The sequence below is a fragment of the Drosophila tropicalis genome, unplaced genomic scaffold (genome assembly GCF_018151085.1).
Source record: "Drosophila tropicalis isolate 14030-0801.00 unplaced genomic scaffold, ASM1815108v1 contig_878, whole genome shotgun sequence".
Classification (NCBI taxonomy): Eukaryota; Metazoa; Arthropoda; class Insecta; order Diptera; family Drosophilidae; genus Drosophila; species Drosophila tropicalis.
The window spans coordinates 13,159,037-13,174,086 of record NW_027173374.1 but is presented as its reverse complement, the minus strand read 5'-3'; the positions used below and the strand labels follow the sequence as shown (position 1 = coordinate 13,174,086).

The 15,050-nt window shown below is 39.1% G+C and overlaps 2 protein-coding genes across 2 annotated transcripts in view; both read left to right on the top strand.

The window, feature by feature from the left end:
* LOC137584269 (serine-rich adhesin for platelets) overlaps positions 1 to 15,050 on the top strand; it is a 174,921-nt gene that overhangs the window by 134,378 nt on the left and 25,493 nt on the right. The gene's annotated exons all lie outside the window — the stretch shown is intronic.
* Positions 7,028 to 8,089, top strand: Obp85a (Odorant-binding protein 85a). The gene is made up of 3 exons (XM_068301812.1): positions 7,028 to 7,069; positions 7,415 to 7,543; positions 7,622 to 8,089. Exons 1-3 carry the CDS (start codon positions 7,028 to 7,030, stop codon positions 7,997 to 7,999), a joined length of 549 nt encoding a protein of 182 aa, XP_068157913.1. The 3' UTR covers positions 8,000 to 8,089.

Below are 15,050 nucleotides of genomic sequence, written 5' to 3'. Positions count from 1 at the left end.
GGACTACGTATATCCATGGACTAACAAGCGACCAATACGAACTCATCAAAGTGTATATGAAAAAGGCAACATCAGGACCACAAAGTGCTAAAGTATGAAGTCACTGAAGAGACTTGATACAATAACTACTTCTCCTACTACCCCTACTACTCGTACTACTCTCTTACTGCTGCTTCTGTTGCTAAATAAAACATAAAAAGTATGTGACAAAATGACACACACGCACTACTTCTTGCCCTATTCAGCGTCGACGTCGTCGTCATCGAAGAGAAGATGGCGGCAACCCACTAAAAATGTCAAGAAAATAAAAATAATAAAAACAAAATGTGACACAAAAATTCATATAAAAATTGTACTAAACGAGAAGCCAGCAAAAGGCGCGCGAATGCCCATAAAAACAGTAGAAAAACGTGAGATGATAGAGCGCCACTGTGGTCGTCAGCTCCCCCAGGTCAGGGAGGAAGGTTGCTGGGAGGAAAATGTGAATTGCTCCCCGTAGGGCAAACCTTTAACAAAGTGCCGCTTGCAAGGGAAGAAGAGGGTTAGAGGAGAGGACACAGCGAGTTTAACTAGGTGAAAGCCGCACAAAACGACGTCGTTGACAAAGGCAGGGTATATACATACATAGTTAGGAGATAGAGAAAGAAAAGCGGAAAGAGCAGCAACGAGAAAAAAGGAGGCGGAATGAAAAGGTATCCCTAAAAATGCCAAAAAGTGAAGCCATGTGTGTGTATGTGTGAGAGAGTGAGAGTTTGGGCTTTTGGTGGGGTGTTGAGGTGGATGTCTTTTATGTGCTGTGCAGCCATTTGTAGTTCGTAGTTACAAAATATATATGTCCCCGTTATCACTTTGTGCCCTGCTCTCAACCGAAAAAAACCATGAAATATGATTTTATGATCTGCCTTGCCCATTTGCCTTTGCCTCTTGTTCTTGGCCAACAACTCTTTTCCTTTTATTCCTCTAAAGTCTAAGCCCACTCAGTTAATTTATGTGAAATCAAAAACAAAACAAAAAATCCCCATTTGTTGCAATAAGTTGTACACATGAGTTGTAAATCTGATTTGTTTTTTTTCTCTATATCGTTTCAGGTATGTACCATCTAGTTAACTACTACTACTACTACTACAAAATATCTACATCGAGAAATGAAGATCCCGGCTTAAGACAAGTGTGAGCTTACACGTAAATTTGTTTTGCCTCTACCAACTGCTGCACAAGTTAAGAGTGCAAAGAAAAAAAAAGTACACACGAAAAACGTAAACTAGAATAGAAATTTATTTTACATTCGCTTCACTACGTGAGCAATTTTTCAGTCTGCTGCTGGTGGGAGTGTTAACAGAAAGTGAAGAAGTGCACTCGCTTGCTTTTTCCATAAGCATTTGCACAACTCTCAAGTGGAGCTGGGTGCACTTAGAGAGGATTTTCGTTTTTCCTACCATTGCTATTGTTGTAGTCCTGTTTTTCACTTGTTTTTCTTTCGTAACCTTCCAATAGTAGTTGCCTTGCTATTTTCTCTGTCCCATGTTTTGTACCTCTATCAATGAAATGTTTGAGGAATGAAAAGGTAGCTATTGCCCACTCTCTATAAATTGGCAGATGTTTCGTTTCACATTCAATAAATTTAAAGCATTTACTTTTAATGAAAATTAATTTCATCTAAGAATGTTTTTTTAGATTATAAAGTCTCAACAATAATTTTAAAGATCCAAGTATTCTGTTTGGTTATCTTTTTTTCTATGGGCGCACAGTGCGTATGATCATCTTAATTGGCAGTCAGCATAATTCGAGAATCTTCAATCACTCAAATTCATTGAAATTCATTACCATTGTATTTGCAAGCGGCCACAGCACCACATGGCCCAAACCACAACTCATATTGCCAATCAAAAGTCAATGCTATAAGCTTTCAATTGTTTGTTGCAACACATACGCACACACACACATCATACACACACATAAATATCATTTGTATTCGTTTTTACAACATTCTCGCATTTCGTTTTTCTATTTTATTTTTTTCCTTTTATTATTTGTTTCTTATATTTCACTTTACTGATTTTTCCAATCATTTTCACGAATACGCGACCAAGAACAATGCCAGGGCCGCCGCCTTCCATATATGTATGTAGACGTCGCCCGACTCAGTGCAAACAAATGCGCATAAAAATCCATTATTTTAGCAAACACACACACATACACACACTGGTACACATGCATGTGTTGTTGGCATGTGATGGCAAAGGGAGGATGGGGCAGTGGATCCTAGCACAATGGCAATGTGCAACAGCAAGCCGGTAGGATAGGAGAAAAGAGAAGGGATAGCACAAAATAAATATAAAAGCGTTGAAACGAAAACATTTTGGTACAATATAAAAATTGCAAAAAAGCGGAACAGAATGAAGCACAACCAAAAGGGGTCTCTGGGTGGTGGAGCTGGGAATTGTGGGGGTGTTGGTATATGGGGGCAGTTGAAGGTTCTCTGCTGTCGTTTATTGGCAACAGTGTTGCTATTTGTGTAAACGACTCGTAAAATTTTATGTTGAAGCTGATATCGTTGTTTTTCCTGTTGTAGAATTTTTCTCTTTTCCCCCAATCTACAAGCACATACAAACACGTTGTAGGGTCAAAATATAGTAGCCAAGTGTGGGTGTGGGTGTGGGTGGTTAGAGTAGGCTGAAATGAAGTTGCATTACACAACATTGTATGTATATAACTCTAGTGCAACGCATTGTAAACTTTTAGGCACGTTTTGCGTTTTGCCTGATTACAATTAGAGAGAAATGAAACAAACGAAGGCAGAAGGAAAGAAGGAAGGAAAAAGGAGTTATGAATTGAAATTCACAGCCCTTAAAACGTACCTCCTCCCATTTATTCCCAAGTCGACTCCCGCTTTTCAATTCGTTTCGTTGTCAATTGAGCAAAATTGATGTCTATTTTATTTGTTGCAGTTGCATTTCAATTTACCAGCAAAGAATGGGACATGTAAATATTGCATATTGATTACATGCCGCTTCGCCTGCCAACTTGTCAGTGTCAACAACGCGATAGACTGACTGACTCTCTAGCATAACATGGATCGATGCAATGGCATCGCATGGCAAAGCAAGCCATCTATCAGCGTATATATTCATTGAAATTCATTAGTTGTAAATTAAAAAAGTTTCTTTTTTCGCATTTTTGGCCCCATATCACAAATTATTATTGAATTTGCTCACAACATTTTTATTTTTGTTGCGTTCTTGTTTTACTTTTGGCATACGTAATGAAGTGCATCTGACACATAAACGAAATCTGCGATTCTATCAATATATGAGTGTATGCGAGACTGTTTGTATGTTATATTATGAGTGACAGGACAACCGCAGTGTTGGAAATTGAAAATTCTTATGCAGAAGCAAACAAAAACATAACGAAATGATAACTTTTTCGCACTTCTAGAGTTTGGTAACCTTCCTTGAAATATTTCAGTTCCATACGAAAATATCGAACGTTTGTTTAAGATGAAATTGTCGTCTAACCTAATAAACTATTCTTAATTGTTTCTTCCTAGCAGCTCTTAGCTATTGGCAGCGCTTGGTAAAGATTTAATTTGTTAATTGCAGTTCGTTTGCTGTGACATGTCCTTGCAGCTGCCATGCAAATAAAGCATTGCCAATATATGTATAGCCTAGAACAGATCCAACAGTTGGCAAGCAATGATTGCTGGGATTTTCATCAAGTTACCAAATTAAATGCAAATTTGTTCTAATTCGATAAAAATGTTGATTAAAAGCACTAAGAGAGAAAGGATTGAGCAGTTATTTTTAGAAGTCTAGCTCTGGCAAACTATTTCGCAGTCACATGTGATCTATTTTCTAGATTATAAAAAAAGAAATTTCAATTATAATTACTTTTAAAAGAAACTTTCATATAGTTCTATTATTAAATAGTCGTCAAGTGTGGCTGCCACACTAATGCGATTTTAGCTTTATATTTATTTATTTTTTCATAGTTTACAATATTTTCCACTGGGTTAAATGGGCTTTTCATAAATATATTAATACATTTAGGCAGCCTGCGGATAGCAAATATAAAAATATTTCCTATGTAGGTTTATTTTTCTTCTCTTTCCTTTTTTGTTGCTTTTAGCCAAAGTAAAAAATTAATAACGCCATTCCAAATGAGTTTAGCTCCTCATACCTTAGAATTTGTTCAAAGGCCTCGCACATATCCATACTACCAAACACACACACACGGACACTTTACACTCAGGCACTTCGCGTTTCCAATTAGGCCAATCGAGCCCAAAAAGGGCTGTATAATTAAAATTTAATTTTGTGCCCAAAATTAGACTATGAAATTTGAGTAAAGAGCGATGCTGCGAGACCAAAGCAATTGCGAATGTATGTGTGTGTGGGTGGGTGTATGCATGTTTGTGTGTTTATGTGGGGTATGTTAAAGCAAACACTGTAGATAAAAATCAAACAGCAAGAATACAAGATAAATTAGTTGAAATTTAAAGCGAAAATCCTTTGATTAAGTACTGTCAAATGGTAGGCAGGGATTGAAGCCGCTTAAATAAATAACAAGCAAACTCCACAGTTAAGTAAACGCAGGGACAAGACAAACATGATGACATATTAGCATGCTCCGGCTTCATCTTTATCTAGGTGGGTGGGAATGTCGTTTGCCAACAACCAAACGCCTCACTTGCTATGTATGTATATAGATAGATATATCTTGCCCACTTTGGAGGGACATGTCCCCAGTCTCTGTCTCTGTCCCAGTTCCATTTCGAATCCCTTTGGCATTGCGCACAGCTTCTCTACCATCGCATAAATTGTCAAAACTAAGGCAATGGATTACGCTCTGCTTGGGTTTCTCAGTGTGTGACCTCTGTTCACTTAGCTCTAGTTATACGGGCAACAACTCTCCCCCAACTCACCACTGCTTACCTGTGATGTCTGCTGTTGCTGCTGTTCAATTTATTTATACGCATTTAAAACTGATTTATGGTACTCGGTACTCTAGCCCGTTCGCTCGCTTCGTCCAAGGAGCAACCGCGTGAGATGCGTCTTTAATTTAGCTGCCAAGCCATGGTGCCCATTATCCCGCCCCGTTCTAACCATTGCCGCCACCTCTAAGTTAACCGCAAATGCATTTTCAATGAATTTCTCACTTACTCACATAGGTGGGGTGTCCCGTATAGAAGAGCAAGCTTCTGAAACCACAAGCAACGATTTATGTGTACGCCGTGAATCTCTTTCAGCTCTAGCTTTAATTTCAGGGAAGACGAGGCGACTTTACGAAGCCAAAGTAGAAGCTCTACATGTGCGGCCGAGCAGCCACCATTCCGCCAACACACACATACACCACGGTTTGTGTGAATCTGTTATCGCATTAACAATTTCCTACTAATTTCGGCACTGGCTCTCTCCCTCTTGTATGGAGGCAACAAAAAAAGGCAGTAAATATAATTAAATTGCGTGCAAAACTAACTAAAGTAAGCTCACTGGGATAAAAGATAGCAACAGCAAAAACATAATCACAAATAATTGCATTAAGTAAGAGACGGCGGGAAAGCCCCAAAACAGATAGAGAATAAAGGAAGAAAAGGGAGGAGTTTGACGAGGGCGACAAGGAAAAACGAGATAGAGGCAGCAAAAGGTTAGCCATGCTGAAAAATTCCCACTTGTCTGGAAGTAATTATGCAGAGCGAATTCCCAAAACGGCGAACGCAATATAAAGACAACAATCTGAGCGAAAAAGAGCAAAGCAATCAAATTTATATTGTCATTTATGAGTTTGTTGTTTTTTATCATCTCCCTGTTTTTTTCATTACATTTTGGATGTACCCTTTTATTCCTCCCCCTCCTCCATTCAATTGGGCCACAATTCAAGTCAATTGGCGCCTCTTTTGGTAGTTAAACTGCTTCGCTCCATCAACATAAATCAGTCATACGTCACATTAAACACGCTCGAACTTCAAATGACGTGTATTTAACGAGAGTCCTGGCCATGGCCATAAATTAATTAAGGCAGGTCTCCATAACCCGCACCCCGAGCACCCCCTATCACTAGCGCGTTTGTCCGTTTCAAGGTCTGCACAGTTCGGGATCGTAAGCTGCAATTAAACTGTAAAAGCGAACACTGAACGGTGAACGTTGAATGGAGAACAGCGTTGGCAACAGCAAATTACAACCATTTACAATTAATTTCAGCACAGCAACAACAAGCAAAGTTACCAGGCAAATGGCGTGCCATGGCTCATAATTTCCAAATCCTCCCCCCTTTCGAGGCACCCCTCCCAATATCACATACACGAACGACATCGCAATTCCAAAAAAAAGGCGAACAGCAGGAGCAAAGAAAAAGGTCCAACGTGCAAACACTCAATTAGCATATCAATAAATCAAGTAAAAGTGTTTCATAACCCGCCCCATCGCCCATTGCCCACCGCCTCTGACTGACTGTGGTAATCAAAATTTAGTTAACAACGCCAAACAATTTATTAACTGACCTTGAGGCAATGGCAATGGCAATGGCAAGAGCAACTTGAGCAACGTGCCTGCCTGCTCGTTGCCATTGTCGTCTGATTGCGTGCCAGTGTCAATGTAATTAATCACCATATCCTGCCAGCTGGCCACTTGCACATGCTTTTTGGCCCAAGCTCTTCTCTTCTTTGTACAAAGGTGTTTATTTGATTTGCAGGCCGACCTCCACATAAATTCCTAAAGTCAGTCAACTGATGCCATTGGCAACGCTAATTGGCCAGACAAAAACAGATAATTCAATTTATTTTAATTGCCAAAATGTAATGTAGCGTTTCATTTGTAACTGAAATGAACTCAACTGAATCGAATTGCTTGCTCTGTTAGTCAGTTATTTTTAGTATAGACGTCCATATGGCACACCGACAACAACGTGGCCATCTCAGCCTTTGGTTGGTAAGTCATATTGAATGGCAATGCAAGAAATTTTCAATTGAAATTCCCAATTCTCTCATTAATTTTCATAGCTTTTGATTTGTTTCCGCTTTGGCATCATAATGGGTGATATAAATTGCAAGGCCCTTAAGAAAAATGCCACTGTAAGTGAAAATTTATTGGAATATTTCTCTGCGTGAAATTAATTAATAAATTAAATGAAATTAAAATTCTAAACGAGAAAATTTTAATTAAAATGCACTGCCAAAGTGTGCAAACACATTATTACTAATGCGATTGGCTACAAAGTAATCATAAATGATTTTCTCCCTAATTATCTGAGGTCAACAATGGAAAGGGATTGAAAAGATCATATTCCATAGTCTGAACCAAGTTAAACATACTCAATTATAGCTTAACCGACTTTAATTGAATGCCGATTTTCTTGATCAGCTTCAATTCTCACACACATCAATTATATACCAGAATATATCCTATTTTTCGACCAGCTTCTATCCTTGTCCTGTTGCCAATTGACCCATCCCAGCTTGGACAGAGGAAACGCTGATTGCAAAGCAACTCTCAATTTACCTCACGGAAGACATTTCACGTTTGCCGAACTCTACACCATCAACATGGTATGGATGGATGAGTGGGAGTTAGTTATACTTACAACCAATTCTTGTTACCCAATCTTCGTCTTACATGTACATTAGTGCATTGAGGAATGCAATTTTGTTGGCTCTGGCTATATCGATGCCGATCCACCATATAGACTGGACATGGCAAATATCCAAACAAATCTTGACAAGTTTATGCCGGAACCGAAAGATAATGCCACAACATTTATGATGGATGCCTATAAGAAATGTGAGATATTTCGACTGAGGCATTCATCACGCTATACACTTCATCTGCCGGATATTGAATTCATGGAGGAGCAATGCAATCCCTTTGCCTTACAGATAACCATCTGTGTGCGTATCCTTGCCATGCAGAGATGTCCACAACAGTTCCAGGTGAACACTGACAATTGTAAAATGGCCAGAAGCTATTTTTTGCAATGCGTGGTCGATGTTGAATCAAATGTTTAAGATCCGTCAATAAAGCAAAAAAAAAAAAAAAACCTCCGTGAAGGAATATGTACGTGTAAATGAAATGTGTGTGAAAGTTCATAAAGTGATGCTGGTGTGTGCATATAAATTCATTGCAACGAAAAAAGGAAAACATTGAAAACTAACTGAACCGGGGGCGGAAAAGAGTGGGGTATTTTTTGGGAGGAAAATAAAAGAAAAAGTCATAAAAGTCATAGATGAAATATGGCAATTTGACTTTACGTTGGGAGTGCTGTGTGCTGCAGTGTCACAACTGCAAATTGAATCACCCAGCATTCACATTCGCAGTCTAAGTCACAGCCACGCCCATTCCCAGGCCACCTACATACACACACACACATACAGACTAACACACATACATTCATGTCAATGTCCGCTGCTGACTTTGCATAACTTCGTCTGCTTCAAACTTGCAAGCTTTTTGGCACTTTTTTTGCTAACTTGTCTGTCTCATTCGTTTTCTCTCTCTCTCTCTCTCTCTCTGTGTATGCATGTCTCGCTCTCTTTTACCCTTCTTCTGTGTTAGCCCTGGTAGCGAGTCAGCAGTAAAAGTTGCCGTTATATATAACACGTCAGGACATGTTATGTAAGTGGAAACAAAGGCAAATTTATGTGTTAGTCCAGAGCCTCACAAAGTCAACGCTTTGGCTTTGCAACGTCAGGTTAAACGGGATTTATGTATGTATGTCGTTGCAGTCTCTTTCCAAAGATAGAGATAGAGTTAGTTTCTTAAAACAATTATCACATTACTTACTTTGCCTCTTTTCTCTCTGTCTCTGTCTCGGTCTATGCCTTGCATTTCATTCTATTTGCTGTGATTTGCATTTCTACTCTGCTCCTCTTGGCTAGACACAATCAAAGGGCTTTAGCTTGGCATTTTTCTTTAATTACGCCCTCGAGTCAAATTAAAAGCAAATGACTAAGAGTTTCCCCCAATGACCAAGAGGCAACAGCCCTAAGTAAGCAATTCTCTCTCAGTTATTCCCTATTCTTTATTTTTTTTTTTTTAGTTTGTTTTGCTTCTTTTCTCTCTTTCTTAGACCATCTTTTGGACTTTTTGGTCTAGGGCAGTTTACTTAGTCAAATCAAAGCCAATGTCTGGAAGCTTTCAAGAAAATTGTTTTTAAATCCAAGGATGACTAACATCGACAAATACCCACTCGCCTCCCCCGCCCACGACCATGTCCTTAAAAGCAGTCTCTATGTGTATGTGTGGGTGTGTGTATATCAGAGGTTTTTGTGGCAAATAATTTGTGTAATTAAGTGACCGCTCGCTCTCCCACAAGAAACTTACCCTATTTAATTGGTTTGTTTGTGCAGCTAATTAGTTTTAGTATGTATATATATTGAAAACAAACATGTGCACTACTTGTACCACTTAATAGTCATCTCTTGACAGCCATATAGCTAGGTGAGTCCTTCTAATGAAAGGTAAAAAAAAAAAAAAGCAAAACCAGACGAAACAACAGAAAGTTGAATGCACATGCACTTGTGTCTGCTTTTGGCTAGGAATCCTTATAAGTTGTTGCCGCTGCAGGATCCATCGTCAACATAACAAGTCCTGGGGACCAACCGTCGGTTGGTTGGTTGGTTGGCTAACTGTCCCACCCTTCCTTGGGGGGATGGAGACTATGGCAGGGGCGCAATCAAAATTATTATAATTGCGACGCGTTCGCCATTGTGCGACAACAATGACTTCCGCTTCCGTGATGCAGAATTTGCTTGTCTGTGTTGACGTTGCATTGTTTTTAGGCAACGGCATACAACAAAGGAGTGAGAAGTCACATTAAGTGCCTGCAAAAGACGGCGTAACGTGCTCAAGTGTTAACAAGTCTGAGAGCATCGGAGTGGTAGGTGGTCATAAGGGGGGAACGATGAATGGCTGAAGTAGGCATTCAAATACCCGTTAATGTGTGCCAAGATGTTGTAATTAAATGCAACCCAAGTAACTGCAGATGTACTGTAATGATGTGGCTTACCAGGGAAGGATCAATTCGTACACGAGTAAAGGGGGGACTTAGGTTTAGATTCTTTTGTTATTTTTCATTTCTGCTCTTCATATAATTAAAAACCATGTAATGTAATCTAGTTATAGTTTTAAATCTTTAAATAGAATCGAATAACATTAGTCCCTGTTATTTATTTAATCCACTCCTGAGAATGTGTAAAACTCCAAAATCCATATGCATACTCAATTAGAGGCAAGCCCACTCTAGGCATATCTAATCAATCAAATCAGTCAATCACATGCCAAATCAAAAGTAGTAACTCCCACCATGGTATAAATTAATTCAATTGGACTATTATTTGCTTTTGATATTATTATAATGATTATTAAGGGTAATAATAACTTTGGCAAACTATACTAATTTGGGCAAAAGTGTTTTGCGGCCAATGGCCCTTGTAAAACAAACAAAAAGTCCTTCGTTCCTCCCCCATTGCTGGATTAATATGGCTTAATTTGACTGGCTTTCTCGCCATCTCTCTATAGAGCCAATCAGTTAACACGCAAACACACACGTCGATACACATACACGCATAATAAAGTGCAATTTAATCAGTTTTTATTAATAAGCAACAAAGTTGTCGTCAACTAGCTTGGAATCAGGATATGTTAAGACCAGCAATTTGCCTGTCATTGTTTATCATTTGCATTCATTCAATTGAATTGGGGGGAAACACTCTGATTGCTGCAATATGAAAAGTTACCATAAGCCCTATAATATAATTGACTTATTTATGATTATCAGAGAAAAGGACACACACACACACGGGTTAATCGGTTAAAAGTTGCGTGTCAGAGCACAAAAAAAGAACAAGTCGAAAATAAACGGTAATGGTTTCGTTTTTCGCGGCCATTTCTTTATACGAATAGACGGAGTTTGAGTTAGATTTATCTAAATTAATTGTTATTACCCTTATTTGTCACAATTTCTACGGGTTGCCATGCCATCCAATCCGCACACACACCCACATACACCTTGACACTGCGGGTGTTTTAATTGTAATGAATTGGCCATAGGTGAAGCACGGAAATTCCTTTTTGCATATTAAGTGAGATAGTCGCCGTTGTATGGACATGAGAGTGTGCATGTGTTTGAGTGAGGTAAGGGAAGAGGGAGGAGGATTAGCGTGTTTCTGACACGGCATATTACATTAGTCCCATTTTTATTCTTCTGACAAAAAGAGGAGATTTAAATTGTGTGTGTGTGTATTTATAATCGAAAAAGGTTTTTAGTTTGCGAGTTGTAAAAGTTTCGTAAAACTAAACGAAACTTTGACCTAAAACAGAATTTTAACACTCTCCACTCAAGAAATAAAAGAAATGACAGGCTCAAGTAGCTACTTGACTGGCACATGAATTTCAACACCAAAGGAAGCTAAAGAAGCGGAGACGGGATAGAGGGGATACACGTCATTGAAGAGCCTGCCTCTTTGGCGTGCACTCGAACACAAAATATTACAATACAAAAGTACAATACAATAAATCAAGGAGCACAGGAGGGCCCTCTTGTTGCTGCTATTACATACAAATAAATGCATAAACTTTGAGTGTCAAGCAACAATGAAGGTCGGAATAAGAATCGGCTCGATTCTCGTAGTCGGAATCCAAGAGATTGAAAGATGGGAGGAAGGGGGGAAGGTGTCGACAAAGCGACGGCAAAGGAGCGGTAGAAAACCGTTCCATCCCATTTCTCGTTCGATTCAATGAGCTATGAAAATATGAAATATGTGAACAACAGAAACTGTCGCTTATTGTCTAAGTGTAAAGCGAAGGGGCGGGTGGCAAGTGCGGTGGCTGGTGGGTGGTGCGATGAGTGTATTTACGAGTATGTGTTTATGCAAGTGTTTTAAGCCAATTTGCAAATCACTTGTCATATTATCTTTTGTGAACAAAGTGATACATCATTTTGGCTCTTCATACAAGGAATGTGAAGTAGTTACCTCTATTAATATATACATATATATTTCTTTAGATTACAGTCTAGTATCTCCATTCACCTGGTTGTAATTTCCCTGAAATGCAATTACATCTGAATAATAATCCATTTACATTCTTTATAAATACTTTTCGATTCTGGTTAAAGCAAGAATTTCAGTGCATATTTCTATATTTATTTATTTAAAAGAAGCTTGGCATAGATAATGCATACGCAGTGTTGCCCAAAGAGCTTCTCAAGTTTGTGACTAATGCACACACACACTCACATAGAGATTCTGGCATAAAAACGGTTGTTGCCTGCCACTAAGGATACTCAATGCTCTGGCACAAGGGCGACCAAAGCTTATGAAATAATAACAACACGCATCGATTTAACCTAACAAAGGCAAAAGAGAAATCTGTTGAATATCAAATAACAATCACTTGGCAAGCTAAATATATCATTATGCTTAAGTAGGTTGAAGGCGTGGTCTGGGTAAGGACATTCAAAAGGATCCCAAGGCAAGAGCGCCAAGCACACATACGTAACATCGTTCATACAAACCTCCTACAAACATGAGGCGGCAACTTTCCTTTTGGAGATGTAAACGTTTTTTGCGCGCTTTGCTTTTGTTGTATCTTGCGTGTTGCTGTTGTTGTTTGGGGCGGGTTTGGCTTTTTTTCTTTCTTCATATTTTTTCCCCTCCTTTTCTTTCTTTTTTACATTTGATTGTGTGGGGTTCTCTCTCAGCACTGCTTATAATCCTCACGGCTTGCATGTTTGCTTAGCACCTTGTAAGACGGGCTTTGGTGGCAAGAGGTTTATATTTATATACAGACGATACATATACATACATATCTATGTATATGTGTTAGGTATAACAGGTATATGTAATAAATTTGAAAATTTACAAATCATCGTACATATTTGATTTGCATAGAATTTTGTTCATCTTTATGGTATCGTTTGTATGTATCTGGCAATACCTTTTTTATTTTTTCTTTTCTATACGCTGTCCTTGAGCTCGTTTGTATTTTGGCAAGAATTGCACAAGAGATTCATAAATTGCTTTCATTGATTGCCGACAAAACAGAAGCGCGGCGGGTGGAAGGAGTTTATGGGACAGTTTTCCTACTGTCTGTGTTTGAATAGAAGCTAACAGCAAAGGAGACTTGCCCTAATGGGAATTTTCTTAAATTTTCTTCCCCCCTCATACATACATTACAAAAATATAGATACATACTTTTGTGTGGACGAGGACTATATGGCGTATGAGTAATGTCACTTGGCCAAACACTTGGATATTTCAGGCATTTTATAACTGACCAAAGACGTTAAGAGGAGTTCTACTGTGAACCACACTCGCTATTTATACTGGCTTTTACGCTGTTGCTGTTGTGTGTGTGTGTGTTTGTGGCTTGGACATATACGTGAAATTATTACGCTGCAATGCATCATCAAAAGTAAACAGCACGAACAGGAACAGAAACAGAGACAGGAACCAGAAACCAGGAGCTAGGAGTATTGGAGGAAATGAAGCCAGGGAGTAGGTGGAGCTTTTGGCAAAGTGTGCGTCTGACATGTTGAAGAGCGGCACCAGCAATAAATTCAGCCAGGCACACGCAAAATATAGCGATTAAGCCAAAAAAAAAAAAAAAAAAAATGAAGAAATACAAAAACGAAAACGAAAAATTATTTCTTATTTAAACAGGCGTTCAAAGTATTTAAGCGCTAAACAATTGAAAATAAATATAAAGAAGAAAACACAACAAACAGCAGCAGCAACAGCAACCGAATAGATGAGACAGCAGCGGCATGCCGGACATGCTACTAGAGTAATTGTTATCCTTGTTGGCAGTGCACAGGCACGTAGAACTCTCAAAAACGTGGAGTAGAATGGTGTAGAGTGGAGTGGAGTGTAGTGGAGTGGAGTGGTGGAACAGACTAAGCCAATGCCACTTCATGGCACGAGCGAAACAACAGCACCAGCAGCAGCAGCAGCAACAGCAACAACAGCAACAACTACACTCTGTAAGCAGCACTCAGCAACACGCACTTGAAGCCTGGATGAAAAGCAGCAACAGCAGCAGAACCATTTACAGGACCAACATCGCAGTCAGAGGAGTCAGCAAAACTGCAATCGCAGCTGGGCGTTAGATATGGCCCACAGATGTTGCCATTGCCATTGCCGTTGCCGTTCTTTTCCCTGTCTATCTGTGTCTGTTTGTGTGTTTGCCTTTTTGTATGGCCGTGCCGCAGCTGGCAACTCAAATTTTTCGTTGCTTTGCTTATTTATTTTTAATATTTTTATTTGCCGCATGCAAATAGGCGTTTGCTGTCTTCTTCGTTGCCTTTCGCCTTCTGTGTCCTCCTCCGTTGCTTTTGTGTTTGCTTTTATTCTTTCCATGGCTTTATTTATTCCCCTGCGGTTTTTGGCCAGGCAAATCTTTACATTTCAATGCGTTTCAATTAAGTTGCGCAGCGTAACGAAACAACATGAAACTTGAGCCAACTTCTATTAGGTTTGTGGCAAGAATAAATCAAATGGCCTACGATTGCATGTTGCATGTTCCGGATACGCATCCTAATTGAAATACAAAGCCAATTTATACACAAAACAAGCGATAAAATGCCAAAGTCCTACATAAATACACTGAACAAAATTAATACGACAAAAAACATAACATAATAATGCAATTAGCTCAAGCTTACTTAAATACGATTTGAACTATATAATTCTATATTGGGCATTTAAACTAAACTATTCCAACATTTAGAATTTAAAAAGTTGATGGAAAAACGTATTGTTGACAATCATTTTTCCAAGTGTTCAATGCTTGACGACACCGAACGAATAACGAGAAGATGAAATAAGGCAGCAAAGTGGCAATCACGCCAATCACGCGTAATAAATCATTGCGTGAACGAATCCCCAAGCGTGTGTGTGTGTTTGTGCGAGTTGTAGGTGTGGTGTTTGTGCGTATATAATGCTTGGCATGTCAAATATGACGGAGCTGGTCCCGACTGGTCACGTGTTGTCAGCACACACGCAACGAAACCGGCTTAACATATACGAAAACTTGCGATTGTTTGTTTATACCCATATT

What these genes read in the sequence shown, in the direction of transcription:
- Obp85a (XM_068301812.1), top strand. Translation starts at nt 7,028, where the DNA reads ATGGGTGATATAAATTGCAAGGCCCTTAAGAAAAATGCCACT. An exon ending in CCCTTAAGAAAAATGCCACT is followed by an intron (nt 7,070 to 7,414) that starts GTAAGTGAAAAT and finishes TTTTTCGACCAG; the next exon opens with CTTCTATCCTTGTCCTGTTG. An exon ending in AACTCTACACCATCAACATG is followed by an intron (nt 7,544 to 7,621) that starts GTATGGATGGAT and finishes CATGTACATTAG; the next exon opens with TGCATTGAGGAATGCAATTT.